Consider the following 15,622-nt stretch of genomic DNA (forward strand, 5'->3'; position numbering starts at 1 on the left):
TCCGCTTACGGAACTAGTCGAACACACCCGAGTGCTGCCGATTTCCGTCGATTGGATCGAGAGACATCATCCCTACTGAATGTAGCATCCTTTTCCCAGTTTTGAGAGGAAGAATCGGTGGGTGATTTCGGATAAAATGCCGTCGCTTTTATTCTGTGGGCCCAAGTTAGCAGCCTGTGGGATCGTGTTAAGCATCTGGGGTGTTGTTATGCTGGTAAGGATTATAATTATCGCGACATTGCTTGCTAAAGTTAGCTGTAATTTAGCTAATGGGATTCACACACAACGACAGGAATGTTTTACCTGTATAATAATAGTATTGGTGTGTTTTGATAAAAAAGGACATACATTTATAATAAATGTGCATAGATATATTTGTTCAGTCATGTATTTATCCAGAGCTTTATAAGAGTAATATAACAGCAGGTGTTGTGATCATGGGATGTAAAGGCCTTAATAGCTATTCTTTACCGCCTTGTCATGACATTTTATTTTAAATACATATTCTTTCTTTTTCTTTGTGTGTGTATTTTAATAGATATGAATTGGTTCCAATGTCCATAATTAATTCCACCTAATGTCGTAATTTTTAATATTAATAAAAACCCTGTTATTATGCTTTTTTTCCAGTCAATGTTGGGAATTTTCTTCAGTGCAAAATCTGCTGTGCTGATCGAAGATGTTCCTTTTACTGAGGAAGACATCCGTGATGAGTAAGTTACTCTGCCCCATCTTTAAATATTAATGTTGTAGAGAGCTATCTGATCAAATATATTAAGATAATTTACATTTTGGGGATCAGTAAGACTTATTGTATTTTATTTTTTTGACCCAGTAAGGACACATTAATTTCTTTAAAAGTGACTGTGAAGACATTTATAATGAGTTAAAAATAATTATATTTCAAATGAATGTTGTCCGTTTGGACTTTCCTTTCCATCACAACATAATAATAAGAATTGTTTTAAAATATATTCAAATAGAAAGCAGCTATCCTAAATATTTCACAATATTATTGTATATTAAATCAAATAAATGTTGCCTTTGTGATCATAAGAGAGTAATTTCAACAGCATTACCAATTTACCGACCCCAAATTTTTTAATGGTCATGTATGTTGTATTTGAGTGTAAGCACAAAGACATTGAATAGACTACATCATGTATTGAATGAGAACTGCCAAATATGACATTTCTACATGCAAATGTTTACTTGTGAACTTTCTTATCTTCAACAGCAAGAATCCACCGCAGAACATTTACGGACTCTACAACCAAGTTGGCATCAACTGCTTCATTGCTGCTGCCATCTATGTAGGTGTCGGTGCTGTGTCTCTGTGTCAGGTTCGCCTTAACAAGCGCCAGGAGTACATGGTCACATAAACCCAAACAATTTCAAATTCAACAGCAATTATGCATAATTTATTTTCAAAATACTTCTCAATGATCTCGGAGGACAGTTTGTTCTGTTACATTGTCTGAAATGGTATTTGGCAGTTCATCTTCAGGTCAAAACACTGGATATATTGATAGATAATAGATAATAAATACAAAGTGAAATAATTATGTAAAACAGCATATATGCACGAATACAAAGCAGTGTGCATATATATATGCATGTTATGTGTTATATTTTCCAGAAATATTTCGATGGCTCCACATTCCCTATGATACAAATAAACAAAACAAGCAGAAGGTCTTTAATAGTTGTCTTCTGATAAATAACCTAAAAGACAAAACACTATGGATCCATATGATACTTGATGGTGTTCATGTAGAATGTGTGTATGTTAGACTTTTTTTTTTTTTTCAATATTTAAAAATGTACAGTGAAGTACACCCTGCAACCCTTGTGTTATATACTTGATATAATCACATTAGTGAGGAACAACGCAAGATGTGAATGGAGAGTCTTCTGTTCCCTTCAATAAAATACTAGTGGGAAAAAAAATTTTATTTTTATTTTGTCCTAACTATTAACAAAGTGGTAACAGAAAATAAGAAAATGTATCATTTCTCAATAAGACAAAAGCTTTGGTGATATTACGACGGGAAAGATATTTAAATCACGGAGTTTGTCAAACAAAATTTCTTTAGATTATGAAAAATAAAAAGTGTTGTTGGCTTGTAGATGGTATTCAGAAAGGTTTTGATGCATGTGGATACTTATGAAGTTAACTGGCAGGTATTACAAAGCAACGGTCCATTAAATATGTCCTTATGTCTGCGGATCAAGCATTATCTCACAGGTGCGTCCCAGCTCCCCCAGTTTGACGCGGGCATATTCTGCACGGTTTAGGGCCATCTGACAGTCCTTTCTGGCCGAGTATATCGATCCCTCGTGAGGCTGACCTGTTGCCACCTTTACTCAAAAACAGAAAGGACAAGAGAAAGAAACAAAGAAGTTAGTGCTTCACGGAGGTAGTCAAAGCTTTCCTCCATTTCTATATGTTTTATACATATATGCAGCATTATTAGATTGAAAAAAATCGACAGATTGAACAACAGCTCAATAGATAGGCTGAGAGATAGATAGATAGATAGATAGATAGATAGATAGATAGATAGATAGATAGATAGATAGATAGATAGATGTGAACACACATGCACACCTGTGTCAGATATCGGATCTGTGAACTCAGTTCACTCTCAACTCTATTGATGGAGGTCTGGAACTGGTTCAGCTGTCGGTCTAATAAACTAGCATTGGCCTTCTCTTTAGAAAGCTCCAGCACAATCGTTCCTGAAAGACAGGATGTTACAATTCAATTTGTGTACTTGAATAAACATGCAAAATACTAAATATTATCACTATAAAGCTATAAAAACCAGGTTTAAAAATGTCTAGTTGTAATGTCAGTCACAAAACCCCTAATTTAATGTAAAACAACACAAATCAATCAACTTAAGCTGGTTTGCTGGGGATGCATGTTTTATCATATTTAATACGATTAAAGCCAATTCAATCACAATCTAAATCCCAGAATATGACAGTGTCTGAAATAATATCAAGCATTACTGAAATTAAATCCATGCATACATTTATGAAGTGACAAACCTGCGCTCTGCAGCACTAAAGCGATCTCCTTCTCCACATCTTCTAACGCCCTCAGCCTGTCATTAGCCATTCCGAACACAACCTACAGGAAAAAGAGAAAATAGAAGTGGAAACATACAAAATACAAGCGTACAACTCTTACAAATAAACAGAATTATCAACAACAGCAGACCCACACACACACGTTAGCAAAGCAAGAGTTTTAAAAAATATATATAAACGCACTTCATTAATCTATACGGTTGAAAACTATTAAAATTACTTGCATTTATATTGACGCACCGTAAACTAAATTTCACCAGATATTCAGCAAAGAATGCAAGTTAGCACACAAAGCGCTTTCAGTGTAGCGAACTACGGAAGCCGCAGAAGAACAAAATAACAGAACGCGAAACCCGCTAAATGCGTTGGAGAAAACTAAGCATGATTGATGTTTGACTAGTAATTAAAGCCATTTGCGCAACATCTTGACAAAATCCGCAGCAGAAATTAGTTATCTGGAACTGCCTGTAATATTTAATGTTTAAACGCTGTAATAATACATTAGATAAGAGTCTAAAATAGGTGAATTGGCCAACTGAGTTCTACCACAGATCATGGAGTCCTGGAAGAGTCACGTGCGGGGAGAGCTGTTTCACAGAGACTGCAAGCAGAGAGATCCTTTCTCTGGCCTGTTTGACAAGGGTGAGTTTTATTACAGATGCTGTCAAATGTACAGAAACAAGTTATCAGTAGTGCTTCAGTAATGACTGGATGCTCTGACAGTGTCCAGGCTGGAGGAGATGCTGGCCTTTCACATGAAACTCAGGCAAGACATGGACACATGCAGGTAAGACACACAATGCCTATGCCAATCTATATTAGTACTGATTTGATTTCTTGACTTATTGGAATATATTACGCATATAACACGATACATGCACTTGCCATACATTTAAATGTATTGTTTTTTTTGCTGTCATATTTAACTCAGTTCCAAAGAGAAAGGAAGCTCTAGATGCCCAGATGAAGGCGGCACCCTTTATTTGAGAGCCAAGGAGCTGGAATTTCTTAATCAACAGGTAAGAGTAATATTCATTATAATAAACTGCCTTATTGCTAAAACTAATATTTTATTTCCCACTAGATCTTGAGATTTTTTGCATTACACTTAATTAAGAGTTTAGTTATGCTTAATCTATATGAAATTAGTTTTGACCTTCTTTTAATAATTTATTCCAACATTTATACAAATTTGGAATAATATTTTTTTAAATGTTCTTGAAAGAAGTCTCTAATGCTCATCAAGGCTGCATTTATTTGATCAAAAGTAGAGTAAAGAACGGTTAAAATAACTTTTATATTTGACTCCAACCTTCAGTGCCACGTGATCCTACAGAATTCATTCTAATATGCTGATTTGCTACTCTGTAAACATCTCTTTTCTTAGTATTATCAGTGTTAAAAACACTGCCTAATATTTTGGTGTAAACCCTGACACAATACCATTCAATAGTTTGGGGGAAAAAAAAGTTTAAAAATACGGAGTGTCTATTTACACTAAGTGCAAATAGCCCATCTTGTTGGCAAAGGCTATGTACACTAACGTGTGATTGGGTTAGTCAATATTAAAAAAAGAAGCTAGTTTAATGTCAGTTTCAGTGGCGTAGATGGTAAAGGCGCATGCTTTTTGACGCGATCGACCCGAGTTCGAGCCCACCTTTTGCCAATCATTTTTTTCTCCCTTTTCAAATCTCATATCGCATCAGAAAGGCATTTATTTTCAATAAAAATGAAGGAAATAATCAAAAAGTTGAAAATAAAGTATCGGGTAGGGTTAGGGTAGGTGTAGGGAGGGCTTTATTGTCCCAATAAGGTGGCATCCACTTAATAAATTTGAATTAAAATTATAATTTACACTCAGTACGTTATTATTGCGTACTGTTTTATAATGTACTACAATACTGAGGTGCAGATAATTGCCACTATTTGCAATAAGTAGTATAAATAGCAGAAAATCTTGCTATTTTAACAGTGTAAATAGAATCCATCGCTATTTGTAAATAGCATCTGTCACTAAAAAAATATGCTATTTGCACTTGGTGTAAATAGCATCTATTGCTATTTGCACTCAGTGCAAATAGCCCCTGCCTTAAAAATAACACTTTTATTCAACAAGAATGCATTAAATTGATCAAAACTGGCAGTAAATACATTTATAAGGTGACAGACGTCTGTTTCAAAGAAATTCTATTCTTTTGAACATTATTCAAAATCCTGAAGAATCCTGAAATAATGTATCAGTTTCCACAGGTTATCACTACTACTAACGCTAGAATATCCTTCCTCTTCTGTTTATTCTAGCTCAAGCAGAAAATCTCAGATCTGACCAGCAATAAATACCTGAAGGATGCAGAGTTACATTACTGTCACTCACAGTAGGTCAAACAGCCAGGTACATCTTGAAAAAGATGACAAAATCATCAAGACAAGCAGTCCTAACAGGCCTCAATGTCTTCCTGCCATAGAGTTGCCCGCTACAGGACCGAAGCGGTTGTACTGGCCCAGGGGGCTTCCAGTCAGAAGGCTGATCTAGAGGAATACGAGTATCAGCTGGAGTGTCAATCAAAGGAACTGACAGCACTGAGACTGGAGCACAGCTCACTGAGAGAGGAGCTGACGGCCGCAAACCTCCAGAACGAGCAGCTCCTCCACCGCTGGTTAGAGGAGAAGAAAGAGGAGGCTGAGAGGATTAATAAATACAATGCAACACAAGAAAGGTGACTGTAATTCTATTCATATTTTATTACTGTTTCTTCAATGACTTTGCACATTGTTTTGCAATTAATTTATCGTCCATTAGATGGCAACGTTTGGCAGGTCGACTGAAGAAGCGGTATCGAGTCAGCTCTCGTGCAGCCGAGTCCAAAACTCAGCAACCGCCTTCTTAGGACTTGATTATCTATGAATGTGAATTGTGTTTTTGTTCATTTTTCCTTTTGGGGATTATTTTCCACATACACACACACTCACTCACACACACGATAGTAAAATAAGACCTGAGAGCAAACACACAGTATTTTGAGGATTGCTGAATTCAGAGGTTATTAATAAAGCTAATATTCTTATCTTCCATATTTAATAACACCGTAACACAGCCATGTTGTATTTCTGTTAGTTTTATTAAAAAAATTAAATAAAAATTCTGTTTTAAAATAAAAAATAAAATGGCAAACAGTGTATCCTGTATGTATGAAAATTGTAACAACACAACTTTCCTTTCTCCTGAGGGATGTTAAATCTCTATACATTTACTTTTTTTAAACCAATGCAGCAGTCCAACATATTAAAAGCAGCACTTTCATATATTTACATCCTGCAGTAAAACAATGTGCTCAATCACATGAGCGTCACAGCAGCACTGAGAAACATGCACAGCCCATGTCAATGAAACCATCTATCTGTCCATACTGTACATAGATCACATGACTAATAAATGTGGAGCAAATTTCACCATCTTTACAAATTGGCTTGCCGTTCATTATATAAGAGCTGGCACAATATGAGAGATATATTTTTCACATGCCTATGCAAAAATGTATGAAATTCCCTGGTATCCCTTCCTTCATTAGCTTTTATATGTATATTAATAAGTCTTTACTTTTCTCCAGTTTTCAGTAAAATATCCCAATACTACTTCTTTCGTAATAAGATGAGAATTGTTTCGTTGTTGCACCCTTGAGGAGACGAGTTGCACAATTTGATGAGAAGCGCTTCTGCTCTTGATGAACGAGAAGATAAAAATTCAGCAGTCCTCTTCCTTGTCGATTATTCCTTTTAACCGTAAGCGAGCAAAGTCCTCAAATACAATGTCGTCATCTGGAGTTAAACTGCTGTTAGAAAGCGTAACATGGAAAACAAAGCTTAAGACAAAAGAGAAATACATAGGTGATCATTGTGCTTTGTTTATATTTAAAAGGTCTTGCTTACTTTGTGTCGAACTCTATCAAGTTGGTGTCAATTGGTGGATCCAACATTGGAGCAGCTGTTGAACAAAAAAAAGTATTAATAAGTGACTTAATGAAGGAGATCCTGTTACACTTCCATGTAGCCTATTTAGTGCAATTAATGAGTTTTTGTGTGTGTGTGTTTGATCATCTCTTGGCACAAACCTGAGGTTGAATGTAAAAGTGTGGAATCTGTAGGTTTTGGATGCATCAAGACAAAAGGCAGTTCCACTGAGACGTCCCTGAATGAAAGAGAAAAACAACAAAACCAACTCTGCCATCATTTGAAATACTTGAGGTGTGCAAGAGGTTACAAGAAGACGAATCTCTCATGAAATGACTAGGCCATAATTCACTTCAAAATCAATATTGCTCTTCTTTTGAACTTTCTGGCCTGGTTTCACAGACAGGGCTTAGACTAAACCAGGATTAGGCCATAGTTCAGTTTGGACATTTAAGTAATTTTTTGGAAAAAACATTACTGGTGTGCATTTTGAGACAAAATAAAGGCACTGACATATTTTAAGATTAGTCAGAGCAAGTTTCTTTCAGTTGAAACAGCTCAGACATAGATTTTAGTCTGGCATTAGGCTTAAGACTTGTCTGTGAAACCGGGGGTCTGAAGGATCATATGACACTGAAGACTGGAATAATGGCTTCTGAAAATTCAGCTTTGACATTACAGGAATAAATTACAGTACATTTTGAAATAAAATAGAAATCAGTTATTTTAAATTGTAATAATTCCCAATATTATTACCGTTTTTACTGTTTTAGTATTTTGATCAAATAAATGCAGCCTTGAAGCTAAAAAAAAAAAATCTGACCATTACCATTTGCAAAGCTTAACGTTTCAGCTGGTTTTATCATGTGAAAAATATATATAAAAAAAATAAATAATTTTTGTATAAACTTGTGAAGTACAACTCTAAATATACATCATCCTGGTAGTATGTTTTGCATACATTATTTTAATATAATAAAAAAAAATCTATCCAGGATGATTTTCCCTAGTGTAATAAAGAGGCCCAAAACAGGCAATATTTACATCATAAAATGTCTTTCTTCAGATTTAGAGATAAAAATATGACCTAGACATTTCTTAGTGAGATTCATCCATACATGCGGTTTCATGTATGTTAAGGTTAGTGCTCTAACACAATGAATATCAGACAGGAAATGTCAGGGTAAAGTTGAGCAGAGCATTGAACACCATGCAGATCTCCTTTGTAGGGCAAACCAAGAGACACTACAGCAAGACACCAGAATGCACAATGGATGTATTTACCTCTCCAGCAAGCTGCTTAAAAGCCTGACGCAAGAGACAGATGGAAGGGAAGGAAACAGACAGAAAGAGACATAAAACAATGGGAGAATGACAAAATGATTTGATAACCAGAACAAAGCAACACAAAGAGGCGAGGGTTCAGGGAGAGAATATAAAACACAAAGCTCATAGCATCCTGCAAAAGTTAACAGCTAAAGCACAGCACGCTAATTGAAGCACCACTGAAAATATCAAACCGAAAAAAAAATCAAGGTCAACCTCACAAACTGACTATTGTGAATATCCACAGAGAACTGACATGGTGTCTATAGGACAGGTGAATCATATCGCGAATCTTGTGCACATACATGTGACAATGTGACATTAAATCTCTAAACCAACAGCCACATCTAGCAGTCTTTAATATTTGTGAACAGTTACAGACCAATCGGAACTGCTCCCCAGTGTGTGACTGACTGTAGAAAAGAAGCACCCTCACCCTCCACGGGAGACCACCAGCTTGACCTTGACCCGATATGACACCAGGACACCCAGAACCTCCTTATTGCTCACATCCTTCACACTGCAGGCAGAAACACAAATAGAATCAGTCAAGTTAAAATCAACACAAAACTCAATTCTGCGATGTGACATACTGTGAAACAAGAAATGCATCTGTTCTGCACTGATGAACCACGCACAACAAGACAATGAAAGTGTATTAAAATAATTAATATGGTATTTTTTTTGTACACTATCATTTCAAAAGTTTTTTTTTTTAATTATTATTATTGAAAATATAATCACTGCTTCCACAAAAACATTAAGCAGCTTAAATATTTTAAACACTGATAACAATAAGAAATATTTTTTGAGCAGCAAATCAGCATATTAGAATAATTTCTGAAGGATCATGTAACATGATGAGTAACGATGCTTAAAATTATATTTTGACGTCATAGGAATAAATTATATTTTACAATATATTCAAACAGAAAATAGTCATTTTAATATTGTAATATTTTAATATATTACTGTCTTTTAACTGTATTTTTGAGCAAATATATGAAGCCTTGGTGAGAATAAGGAGACTTATTTAAAAAAATTAAATATCTCATGAAATATTTTAAATGTGAAAGTAAGAAATTGATCGATGGAAAGAACTTAATTATAGTTACATGTTTGCTAACGAAATAAACCAATAAAAGCCATTTGTGTGGTGTGTTTTTGTGTTCATGGTTAAATGCTAACTTTTTTAGTTTATAGGAGACGTAGCCTTGGTCTTTAATTAACATTAATTTGTGCGGAGCCTACATTACAAACTGTCCTGGTTGAGGTGTAGCCTAAATGCAATTGGTCAAATCGGTGTTGTTTTGAGCAAATGAGTTGCATTCCCGCTGAAAAACAAGCGTTCTAGCGTGAAAATGCTTAGGAACTAATGTGTTCGGAACCAAAGTTTACTGGACTGCGTTCTCTGGAATCCTCTCAAGCGGAGGACTTCTACATTGCAATTGGTTGCCGCCCATCATAGCTCATTACCATAAAGTTGACATGACTTCAACTCTCCTCGACCCCCACACCGTCCAAGCCGCGCCGCTGCTCGTCAGCGCACAGTTGCACTCGTCATATTACTGGTATTTGCACCATTATTTAACGCCCAAAAAAAGCATGTCTTAAAGTAGGCGGTAATTTGCGCTGGTCATTATGGAAATTCTCTAGCTGCACCTGTGTTCTGTGTGCATTGTTTGTAAATCACATGCAGAATTTTCCCCTCCCATTGGCGCTGTTATGGAATTGCGCTTTTAGAAAATCCCGTTTAGAAAATCTGGTCCTAAATTGCATTTTGTAATTCTACAAAATTCCAGTTTTATAAGTAAATAAATAGGTGTTTTTCATAGTAAACACTGAGCATATGGGTAAATTTGTGGCGATTATGTACAGCAATACTCACATAGTACTGGACGCCAGGTTGGTGTCCTCATGTTTGAGTTTTCCGTCCAGCGCCAGTCCTCTCTTCTCTCGATTGTTGTTGAGAGTGGGTGTGAGTATGTACACTTTACAAAAAGTAGAGCTGGATGCCACCTGATCACTGCAGGATGCAAAGACAGAACGAATACATATCGTTACCCATGTACACATCATTACAAAGTCAGCAAACAGACTAAAGACAATGGCACGTTCTTTTTATGTCATTTTTGGGCAGGTTTGTTTTCTCAATGACATCTCAACAATACATCTTAAATAAAAGACAACTAAAAGTTCAGATGAAGAACAATGTCTATATAATCTAAATAAGACACTTACTCTGCCTCTATCTGAGCCACTGGACATTTGTACTGTGCTGTGCTGAAGAGACAGATATCAGCATACTGTCGTACTGTAGAGAAACAAATGTAAACAGTACAGTAAGAATATGTACTAAGATCATAGATGATGAGAGCGATATGAAAATAATGTCAAACTACAAACAGTAATTGGAGCACTGATAGCTGTAGCTCACCTGATATTTTAACCCTTTTGACAGTCTTGGTTGAGTTATTGGTGACATGGACATTAACACTGATGGGTTCCCCATGGTAATACAGCTGTGTGAGAAAAATAGAAGTTATTTATAGCTTAAGTATTTCTTACTAGCACTGATCTGTGTTAACCTTCATAATGTATTGAAAATCTGTCTATGATTTCCGCATTCCAGGTATATTTGGACCTGAAAAGTTGTTGTTTTATAAAACAGTCATAACTAAAACCATAATATATCTGATCAGCAACTTCTCTTTAATGAGTAAATGTGAAAATTTTTAAATATTTTAAATGTTACATTGTTATTACCATGTTATTACTGCATTTACCCCTTTTTGATTATTTAAAGAATTGAGAAAATCTTTGAAATGTTAAATTATACGTGAACAAAAAAACAACTTTTTTTCAATACTGATAAGAAATCATATTTCATATATACAATTTATAAGAGCATATAATCTCTGAGAATTACCAGTATTAACCCCATTGGAATTAAATTAAATTCCTTTGTCTTCATAAATAGTCCAAATTTATGCAACCTACATAATTATTTCTAACAAAAGAACATCAAAACAACATAGATATTACTCCGTTTTCAAACAAAAATGAATTTTACTTGCATAAATGTTCACTTTCATATGAAAAATGTGATTCATTTTCATGCTGCAATGGTTTGTCAATAGGCAAACTATTCATGTTTATCAACAAAATTCTGTTCTAAAAGTGTGTGGGTTATGGGGAAAATGGTAAATATATTTATAAATATTTTTTTGACACCTATTGATACTCCATACATACCCAGGTCCAAAACAATCATCTTTGAAACGGTTATCTTTAAAAAAAAAAAAATTGTAAAAAAGTAGTATTTTCATCCATTGTGTCTTCAAGTTTCATTCGCTCATGTTTATCTCTCTCTTCCGGATTAAACAGTCCTTAATGCGTTATGAGGGTTAAGCAGTACGATACCTCTTTATCTAGTGAAGCCTCTAGGTGTAAAGACCGGTCTGACATGAGGAAACTCCTCGTCGTCTCCACCATCGGCTGTGGGCCGGGTTTCTCAGGAGCATACTGGACTTTGCGAATCACTAGTCGCACTGAATTCCTGTACAGGAAGAAATAAGCTTCAAATAAGATCTAAACTCTCTTTTCTAATGTCTTTTACACTGAAAACAAATGACTGAGGGCAGGAAATTGTAAAAAATCAAACCTTTTGTGGTTCTTCTCTTCCATCGTTTTGGCGCAGAAAGCCCTGATCTCAAAATCCACACCACAGGCCTGGAGTGAGAAGGACAGAGGTGCATAAAGGACAAGTTCACCAAAACTTCACAAACAGGATGTGTGCAAAACTGGGTGAGATATCTAAAGGTGTTAGATGGTGTTTGTTGTGTTAAAATGAGCCTTGTTGGAGTGATAATACCTTTCCTGTGTCCTCAGGCCCAGGCTGCAAAGTAACAGAGCATGGCAAGTTTTGTGGTATCTGAAAAACAGAAGAATATATCAACTTAAGTATCTGATCAAGTACTTCCTATTTTAAAAATATGCATTAAAGTTGACATATGATACCATACCATTATTTATTGTCACATTATAACTGATAAATGGCCAATATTATAAATTCATATTATTTTGTATTAATAAATACAATACAAAAATAAAATAAAAACAGAAAATCTACTATTTTCATGTGATGTAATGACTCATTTTTAAAATGGACACTATTTTATCTTAATAAATCACAAAATAAATACATAAAATAATGTTACAAGTGAATGTAAGCATTACAGCATCATCTTTTAAAATGTAAAAAACTCACAGTGAAATGGAAAGGATAGGCATTCTGTCCTAGTTTCTTCAAAAGCCTCTCCTGCAGACGACTGTGGGGCTTGGATTCCTCTGGAATGGGAGGATAGGCCTGAAAAGTGAAGATGTAAAGATCTTTTCGGAAGGATAGCCCTAGAACGTCAAGGTCCTCACGGCCATACCGGAAAGCACAGGTTAAGGTCACAAATACTGGAGGAAAAACAAATAAAGTTTTAGAGATTATTACAGACACACCAGAAGTGAGACATCATTTGCATATGATGTGAAGTAAGTTGTCATAAAGTATGGACAAACACTCTGTATGAGATAAGCTTCAATTCATCAACTGGACAATCAAACAGTAGGGATGCGCGGTATATTGGTATCATATAATTTAATTGTGTATGCTCATTTCCTTATATTTACATTTAGATTACCTTTGCCATCATCTAATGCTCACTTGAACCTTTAAAAAGTAATAATACTGTTGTAATTTTTAGATAACAAATCTCAAAATAAATATCCAGATTTTTCATGCTGTACATTATAATGTTGAAATGCAGAAATTAACTTGTAGCATTTCATTGACTGATTTTCATTTTTAGTGTTTTTTATTTATTTATTATTTAGACATATTTATATGCAGTTTTAATATCTGCAGTTTACTGGTTACAAGCCATAACATTAAATTAATTACTGACTTATCAATATTGTAGAGAATTGCCATTTCAATGCATTCATACCAAATAACAAAGATGCTTTCCGGCTCACCTTTTCTATCTTTGAGATATTCAGGGTCAACCAGAATCACGCCATCTGTAGCAGAAGTATATATGATTTATGTCAGTGTACTTTCACTTCTCCATTTAAATTCAATTGAACTATTCATCTGAAACCACTGACCAACAGGGTCCACATGATCTAGATGGTCCACAAAATCTCTTTTCCCCAAATATACTGTAAGCTGTGAAAACAGACAAGGTTTTAACTACAATTTGTGGAAACCAAAACTGTGACTGTGTGATACACAAAAATCTTACCTTGCAATTTGGACTGGACTTCTTGAATACCCTTTAGAATAAGAGATATGAATGCATGAATAATCAGACATTATCAAAGCTAATATTTTCTAAATGTGGGTGGGAACATTTTAAAGTGAAGCAGATGGCAAGAGCAAACAAATGGTGGAAAGCAACAAATGGCATGCTGGGAGAACTAGTTTGCTTGCAAAGCCCAGTATTACTACAATCATGCTGACAATATTAATAATACTAAGTTTCATTAAATAAGCAGAAAGAGCAGAATGAGAATGTTGCATAGACCCTACATGGGCAGCTGTTGTTAGCTGCCAGGCTATGCGACATGCATGCTAAAGGATGAACTGACTTCTGATGAGGCCTTTGGAAATGCTTAATACATATTTCTAACAAAATTATACAGACAAATCATTTTTAATATGATAAACGTGCGCATTAAGTGCTGTTTCTCCATCATGCTCAGTCAGGTTATCCATTTACAATCCAGCTAGTATTAGCTTTCCTACTGTTCGTTTTATAATTTCAACAACAACCAAACAAAATTAATTTCAGGTCTGACGCTTTTTAAAAAAAAACAATACTCACCGGGTGCCTGCTTTGTCCCCCATAATGAGGGAGAATTTGTGGAGGAAAACACACAGAGTGTAAACAGCAGCAGCTCCTGTAGGTGTTCAACCATTCCCTGGTCGCTGGCGGTGGGCGGAGCTACTGTTGGGTCACGTGATCTGCCGCCCACAAAACCGGAAGCAGTAGATTCAATAACCAAGCGGCGGTTCAGAGAGTGTACAAGCAAATACATTATTTATTTAACTTGTAATATATTTATTTAATAACACTGACTAATCGCTTCTATTTCAGTAATTATATTATTTAGGTATTAATTATCATGCTATTAATATATACTATGTATAGTGCAATATATTATTTAGATTATATAAATCACAATGTCTTTTTTACTCAAATTCAAATGTACAGCATATTTCATGTTACAATAGTGAGGTTGTGCTTTGATAACACAGAGGGTCAAACATGTTATCTTTTGATGTATTTCTATCTAGTGGCCATGTGTGGGATGATTTTGAGGTTTTCCCTGTATCTGTCAGTGTAATATCTCCACAGTCTTTGTTTGGTTGGGCCATTTATGTGGTAGATGGTTGTTTTTCTTTATAATTATAGCTTGAAGGGAGTAGCTTCACAGAACACTGTTGGTGTCACGACACATGCTGGTATAAAATGATGAGGGGGATTTCTTTTTGCTCTTGTTGTCAGACTCAGCTGCATTACATGGCTACTGAACTGAAGGGAGAAACAAACCATCCACTGTTTCATCATGGTAAATCATAGTTATGAGATTAAATACATGTCTACACTATGAGATTGTAAGTTATAAGTACAACAATGTTGAAATTGTGGCATATTAACTCATAATTATGACATCAAAAATATAAGATGTTTAAATGAAAAAGTAATGTATTTTATGTGTTTACACACCAATGAGCTCATTTGAGGGCAGAAATTGACATAATCTCTCAAAATTATGAGATGACAAGAAGTCAACATGATGACAAATATAAAATGTCTGACTTACACACATAGATATCACATAAGTGTAACTTTTTGTGTAATGTCTTTCTAATATTATAATTTTTACTTTTTATTTCATAATGTACATTTTGTCATAATTTCAACTTGTTTTTGTTTACATAATATATGTGTGTGTACTGTGTATATTTATTATGTACAGTTGAAGTCAAAACTTTACATACAACTTTCAGAATCTGCAAAATGTTAATTATTTTACCAAAATAAGAGGGATCATACAAAATGCATGTATATATTATGTAAACAAAAACTTATTTTGGATACGATTAATCGCGATTAATTGTTTGACAGCACTAATATATATATATATATATATATATATATATATATATATATATATATATATACATACA

General features: G+C 34.8%; 4 protein-coding genes across 6 annotated transcripts; 2 read left to right on the forward strand and 2 right to left on the reverse strand.

Annotated features, from left to right (window-relative positions):
* Nucleotides 1-25: 25 nt before the first annotated feature.
* Nucleotides 26-1,942, forward strand: LOC306864546 (ribonuclease kappa-B). Its single transcript, XM_079408637.1, has 3 exons — nucleotides 26-214; nucleotides 631-713; nucleotides 1,238-1,942. Exons 1-3 carry the CDS (start codon nucleotides 137-139, stop codon nucleotides 1,380-1,382), a joined length of 306 nt encoding a protein of 101 aa, XP_079264763.1. The 5' UTR covers nucleotides 26-136; the 3' UTR covers nucleotides 1,383-1,942.
* med11 (mediator complex subunit 11) lies at nucleotides 1,936-3,672 on the reverse strand. Of its 2 annotated transcripts, none has more exons than XM_079408635.1 (4): nucleotides 3,340-3,672; nucleotides 3,058-3,139; nucleotides 2,612-2,742; nucleotides 1,936-2,361 (listed from the first exon to the last, which is right to left on the reverse strand). In XM_079408635.1, the coding sequence occupies exons 2-4, from the start codon at nucleotides 3,125-3,127 to the stop codon at nucleotides 2,218-2,220; spliced, it is 345 nt and encodes a 114-aa protein (XP_079264761.1). In that variant the 5' UTR covers nucleotides 3,128-3,139; nucleotides 3,340-3,672; the 3' UTR covers nucleotides 1,936-2,217. The 2 variants fall into 2 exon arrangements, with proteins under 2 accessions (XP_079264761.1, XP_079264762.1); XM_079408636.1 differs by having other exon boundaries at nucleotides 3,324-3,432.
* On the forward strand, nucleotides 3,358-6,559 carry LOC306864544 (autophagy-related protein 16-1). Its single transcript, XM_079408634.1, has 6 exons — nucleotides 3,358-3,741; nucleotides 3,823-3,886; nucleotides 4,031-4,118; nucleotides 5,401-5,474; nucleotides 5,565-5,816; nucleotides 5,900-6,559. The coding sequence occupies exons 1-6, from the start codon at nucleotides 3,654-3,656 to the stop codon at nucleotides 5,985-5,987; spliced, it is 654 nt and encodes a 217-aa protein (XP_079264760.1). The 5' UTR covers nucleotides 3,358-3,653; the 3' UTR covers nucleotides 5,988-6,559.
* Nucleotides 6,202-14,394, reverse strand: arrb2a (arrestin, beta 2a). Of its 2 annotated transcripts, XM_079408632.1 has the most exons (16): nucleotides 14,253-14,366; nucleotides 13,671-13,701; nucleotides 13,534-13,594; nucleotides 13,402-13,446; nucleotides 12,644-12,840; nucleotides 12,248-12,307; nucleotides 12,038-12,105; nucleotides 11,797-11,932; nucleotides 10,811-10,895; nucleotides 10,615-10,687; nucleotides 10,262-10,399; nucleotides 8,810-8,893; nucleotides 8,332-8,355; nucleotides 7,209-7,285; nucleotides 7,027-7,081; nucleotides 6,202-6,929 (listed from the first exon to the last, which is right to left on the reverse strand). In XM_079408632.1, exons 1-16 carry the CDS (start codon nucleotides 14,273-14,275, stop codon nucleotides 6,842-6,844), a joined length of 1,245 nt encoding a protein of 414 aa, XP_079264758.1. In that variant the 5' UTR covers nucleotides 14,276-14,366; the 3' UTR covers nucleotides 6,202-6,841. The 2 variants fall into 2 exon arrangements, with proteins under 2 accessions (XP_079264758.1, XP_079264759.1); XM_079408633.1 differs by lacking the exon at nucleotides 8,332-8,355 and having other exon boundaries at nucleotides 14,253-14,394.
* Between the last annotated feature and the right edge of the window lie 1,228 nt (nucleotides 14,395-15,622).

The sequence above is a fragment of the Barbus barbus genome, assembly GCF_936440315.1.
Source record: "Barbus barbus genome assembly, chromosome: 45".
Taxonomy (NCBI): domain Eukaryota; kingdom Metazoa; phylum Chordata; class Actinopteri; order Cypriniformes; family Cyprinidae; genus Barbus; species Barbus barbus.

Coding starts and splice junctions, on each gene's coding strand:
- arrb2a (XM_079408632.1), bottom strand. CDS start 14,275: ATGGGGGACAAAGCAGGCACCCG. Junction 13,702..14,252: donor GGGGACAAAGCAGGCACCCG/GTGAGTATTGTT, acceptor CTTATTCTAAAG/GGTATTCAAGAAGTCCAGTC. Junction 10,400..10,614: donor GTGGCTCAGATAGAGGCAGA/GTAAGTGTCTTA, acceptor TGCATCCTGCAG/TGATCAGGTGGCATCCAGCT.
- med11 (XM_079408635.1), bottom strand. CDS start 3,127: ATGGCTAATGACAGGCTGAGGGCGTTAGAAGATGTGGAGAAGGAGATC. Junction 2,743..3,057: donor TTTAGTGCTGCAGAGCGCAG/GTTTGTCACTTC, acceptor CCTGTCTTTCAG/GAACGATTGTGCTGGAGCTT. Junction 2,362..2,611: donor AGATCCGATATCTGACACAG/GTGTGCATGTGT, acceptor TTTTGAGTAAAG/GTGGCAACAGGTCAGCCTCA.
- LOC306864544 (XM_079408634.1), top strand. CDS start 3,654: ATGGAGTCCTGGAAGAGTCACGTGCGGGGAGAGCTGTTTCACAGAGAC. Junction 4,119..5,400: donor TGGAATTTCTTAATCAACAG/GTAAGAGTAATA, acceptor TGTTTATTCTAG/CTCAAGCAGAAAATCTCAGA. Junction 5,817..5,899: donor TACAATGCAACACAAGAAAG/GTGACTGTAATT, acceptor ATCGTCCATTAG/ATGGCAACGTTTGGCAGGTC.
- LOC306864546 (XM_079408637.1), top strand. CDS start 137: ATGCCGTCGCTTTTATTCTGTGGGCCCAAGTTAGCAGCCTGTGGGATC. Junction 215..630: donor TCTGGGGTGTTGTTATGCTG/GTAAGGATTATA, acceptor CTTTTTTTCCAG/TCAATGTTGGGAATTTTCTT. Junction 714..1,237: donor GAGGAAGACATCCGTGATGA/GTAAGTTACTCT, acceptor TATCTTCAACAG/CAAGAATCCACCGCAGAACA.